General features: G+C 48.9%; 1 protein-coding gene across 3 annotated transcripts; it reads right to left on the bottom strand.

Annotated features, from left to right (window-relative positions):
- Positions 1–1,100: 1,100 nt before the first annotated feature.
- LOC147442965 (uncharacterized) lies at positions 1,101–3,369 on the bottom strand. Of its 3 annotated transcripts, XM_086528933.1 has the most exons (3): positions 3,235–3,369; positions 2,031–3,085; positions 1,101–1,936 (listed from the first exon to the last, which is right to left on the bottom strand). In XM_086528933.1, the coding sequence occupies exons 2-3, from the start codon at positions 2,893–2,895 to the stop codon at positions 1,599–1,601; spliced, it is 1,203 nt and encodes a 400-aa protein (XP_086385059.1). In that variant the 5' UTR covers positions 2,896–3,085; positions 3,235–3,369; the 3' UTR covers positions 1,101–1,598. The 3 variants fall into 3 exon arrangements, with proteins under 3 accessions (XP_086385059.1, XP_086385058.1, XP_086385060.1); XM_086528932.1 differs by lacking the exon at positions 3,235–3,369 and having other exon boundaries at positions 2,031–3,216; XM_086528934.1 differs by lacking the exon at positions 3,235–3,369 and having other exon boundaries at positions 1,101–1,933; positions 2,031–3,216.
- Between the last annotated feature and the right edge of the window lie 387 nt (positions 3,370–3,756).

Genomic DNA, 3,756 nt, shown 5'->3' with positions numbered 1-3,756 from the left:
TGGCCGCATTTATTGCAAGTAACGCACGTGGGCGTAATGTTTAGGGCGCTCATCGCCTACACGACCCACGAGAGTTCAAATCCAAGCCAAAAGGGCAACATTAGTTTTTCGCTCGCAACATCCCGAGATTAAATTTTTACAAGGTGACAACCATGATTGCGCGATACTCCTCCCTTTCATGAGGATCGTTGATTCCATCCATCCTACCCCGTGGCAAATAAACCTGAGGGAGGAAAAGCAAAGGGTAGGCCATACCTTCGAAGGAGGGTTCACACCTCTATGGTGGTTCTCTCCTTGAATGTAACTTTGCACCCACACATTTCCTACTTACTAATATGCTTGATGATCATGAGATTCCTGATACATATTTTTGAGTGGTACCCAAGCAACCCAACACTTTTAGAGGTACTACATGAGGCAACATGGTTGATGAGAGTTTGAAAGGACATGTCAAATGATGGTATGTCCTTAGCAACTCATAAAAACATGTGAGCATATGAATGAACCAAAAGATGTCAGAGATGTGTCCTTGTTCTTCCTAGATACTATCATGCTATTTTGACTTATGCAAGTACTCGGTATCCTTTTTGTAACTTTTGAAGAGATTCTTCCAAATTCTCTAGGCATAGCTAGCTTCTTTATAAGCATGACATTCTCCCTTCTTACAATCGTCCTTATCTTGGCGTGTTGGTTTGAGCTAAAGTGAAATTGTAGACGATTAAATTTCTTCCATCTAGCATATGGTGTCAACAATCAAGACAAAATTTGTGAAAATGCCATCTAGAATTCAAGCCTGCTTAAAGAAAAAGTAGCAAAAAATTGCTGATTTTAGGTTTAAAATCCAGCAAATCCTTTAAATGTTGATGCAAAAAATGGAGAATTTCATCGGGGTTTTTTTTCACTATAAGGATGAAACCTGCTTTAATAGAGCACAAAGATGGCTTCATGGAGATAAGGATAGAAGTCCTAACATCATCCCATTAAGAACCTTTCCTAATTAGGAAAGCTAATATTGATGTTCTTACACCATAAGCAAACAATACTACCATTAACATACTTGAGCACTTTCCTGATTAGGAAATCTATTACTGTTCTAAACATTATAAGCAAACTTTACTACAATTAGCATATTTATCGATGCTTTAAGGGATCAAACAAAGAGTAATGTGAGGGAAGAAGCCAAAGATTTGACAGGTCCAAAGCCAAATTTTGAAGAATGTGAAAGTATATGATGTATATAGAGAGAGCTAGAGAGTGTAGCCCTACTACAAAAGACAAGAGCTTCACTATTGAGATGTCCCTGCAAGAGCAGGACAAAAAAATTAGTACAAGTTAGAAGAGGAGAGGGCCTTGGCAATTACTAAGGTACCCTTCTCTCTCTCTCTCTCTCTCTCTCTCTCTCCCTTTGTACCTGGAGCTACATGTGTTATCCAAGGGGGGAGGGGGAGAGTCATGAGCTGTGGAGGGGGAGAGTCCTCTAGATTTTGTAAAAAAAGCCCCTCATTGTCCTTGACACTGACAATTTACCATTTTGACTTTGACCATATTAATTGTCAGCCTCCCCCATTATGCTAATCTCCTCTGCCTCTCCCTGCTAATTAATCCCCTCCTCCTAAACTCTTGTCTGACGCCAGACTCACCACCGCGGCGGCAAGATTGTTGATCGCCGCAATCAGCCCCGCAATTCCGTCCCTGCTTATCTGCGTCTTCGTGTTCTCCAGCATCAGCTTCTTCTCCTCCACACTCAGTAGGTCTCTATGCCTCCTGTCCTTCCTCTCTTCACATGCTAGCAATGCCTGTGTCAGCTCTGCTGTGCTAGTCACAACTGCTGCCTTGCCCTCCTGCACTTTGCGCCGCTTGGCGGGCGATTCCGGCACATCGCTCCCTTCGCTTTCCGAGCTCTCTGAGGGATACAAGTCAGCTGCAGGAGCAGCTGCTGCATCATACAATGTCTTAGCTACAATGCATGATCTCTAGAGTCTACATAGTGTGCAGTACATACATATCAGCTCATCTGATGTATAGAGTACCTGGTGAAGGGTGGAATTCATGCTGCTGCAGCGGTGGCGCACTGCTGCTTGCCGCGGCGGGCATGTGAGGAGGTAAATTGGAGATGGGGGAGATGCCGGACTTGGCAGGCAATGTGCCAGGGGATGGCAATGGCAAGGAGGGGTGTTGCAAGAGGAGCTGAGGCTGGTGGAAAACATCCTGCGGTAGCAAGTGAGGGTGAGGAGGAGGGGGAAGCAGGGTGGGTAAGGAAAGAGCAGCAGGCAGAGGAGGAGGAGGCTGGTGGTTGTTGCCAGGAGCAGCGGAAGCGGGGGTGGAAGCGCCGCCGGCGCCGGCGCGGGGTGGATAGCGCTTGTCGACGACCTCGTGAAGGGCCTCGTAGACTTGGAAGAGTAGGTTGGAAGGAAGGCCCTTCTCTTTGCGTTCGTGCTTTTCGAGCTGCCAGTAGGAGAGGGAGGGAGCAAGAGCAGGAGGGGGCGGAGCATGGGAGCTGGGCGAAGGAAGCGTCGCCACAGCCGCCGCCGCCGCCGCCAGGCGTAGCTCGTAGTCGCGAACCTTCTTGTAGTCCCGCAGCAGGTTGTCCCACTTGTCGTTGCACTGATTCTGGTTCCGGTGGCAGCCATTGTGCCAGCAGTAATTCTCGATCCACTTCCACCGCAGCTCAGCGGTTCGCGTCTTCTCCTTATCGCCGCCGCGCAGTCGCCGCTCCTCGTCCTTCTTCTTGGCTGCGATCAGAACCACGGTCTCGTGCAGCGTCCAGTTGCCCTTTCTGTACTCACGCCCCTGCTCACCTGCAGGTCCGAGTGCGCCTGTTACAGGGGCGGCGCTGCCCTCGCCAGCTGGCGCCTCCACCACCCCGAGCAATAGCCCGCTGCTACCCTCCGCCATGGCAGGTACTGCATGGCCTAGTAGTGCGCACCTGTCGCTGTGTGTACTCTGCCAAGCCCTGTACTACTGTAGCTGCGAGCTCTCCGGCCCTCGGCGACGGCCACCCTCCTTTCGAGCAGCGGGCCTCTCTCTGCATCAAAACTCGCGGCGTGTTGCCTGTCGCTGGCCACCTAGCTGTCTCTCTGCAAAACTGGAGCGGGAGGGGGAGAGAGAGGGAGAGAGAGAGAGAGAGAGAGAGAATCAGTAGAGAGAGAGAGAGAGACTGTGTGTGTGTGTTTTTGTGTCTGAAGAGGGACTTAAAGCGACAACTTAGGGGGAGAGAGAGAGAGAGAGAGAGACCTCACACTAGGTTTGTAGAGAGAGAAACGCCTGGCTTCGCCGAGCTGGGCGAGGTCACAGGTGGCACAGAGAGCTGCTGGCGCTGAAGAAGGGACAGAAAGCTCAAGGCCCTGCCCTGCTGCTCATTAGCAGAAGTCTCTACCCTTGATTACCTCGCATTGGAACTGCCACATCCAGCTTAACTCAACCACGGTCAAAATTATTGCTAAGATTACACTAAGGTTCTTAAACCTTAGTACTGTATTATTTCCTTGCCATCTCACGTAGCTTGTACTCATTCCCTAGGGACTTGCCCTAATCACCTAATTTGACTTAGTCAAACCCTTCCTTTTTGCCTCGCCTTTTACCAAATATGCTCCATTTCGAATCCTCTTTCACTCTCTGCCTGCATGAGAAAGTTTCTCTTTCTACCTAAAAAAGTTAAAGACATATATCCTAGTAATAGCCACCAAGGTGAAAAAAAGATACCCCTGAGAATTTATAGGTCCGCATGAGATAACAAAAATAGAATATGGTCAAAAC

This window comes from Adiantum capillus-veneris, chromosome 14, assembly GCF_014529385.1.
Source record: "Adiantum capillus-veneris isolate H3 chromosome 14, ASM1452938v2, whole genome shotgun sequence".
Taxonomy (NCBI): domain Eukaryota; kingdom Viridiplantae; phylum Streptophyta; class Polypodiopsida; order Polypodiales; family Pteridaceae; genus Adiantum; species Adiantum capillus-veneris.
This window is presented reverse-complemented; position numbering and strand designations above follow the sequence as displayed.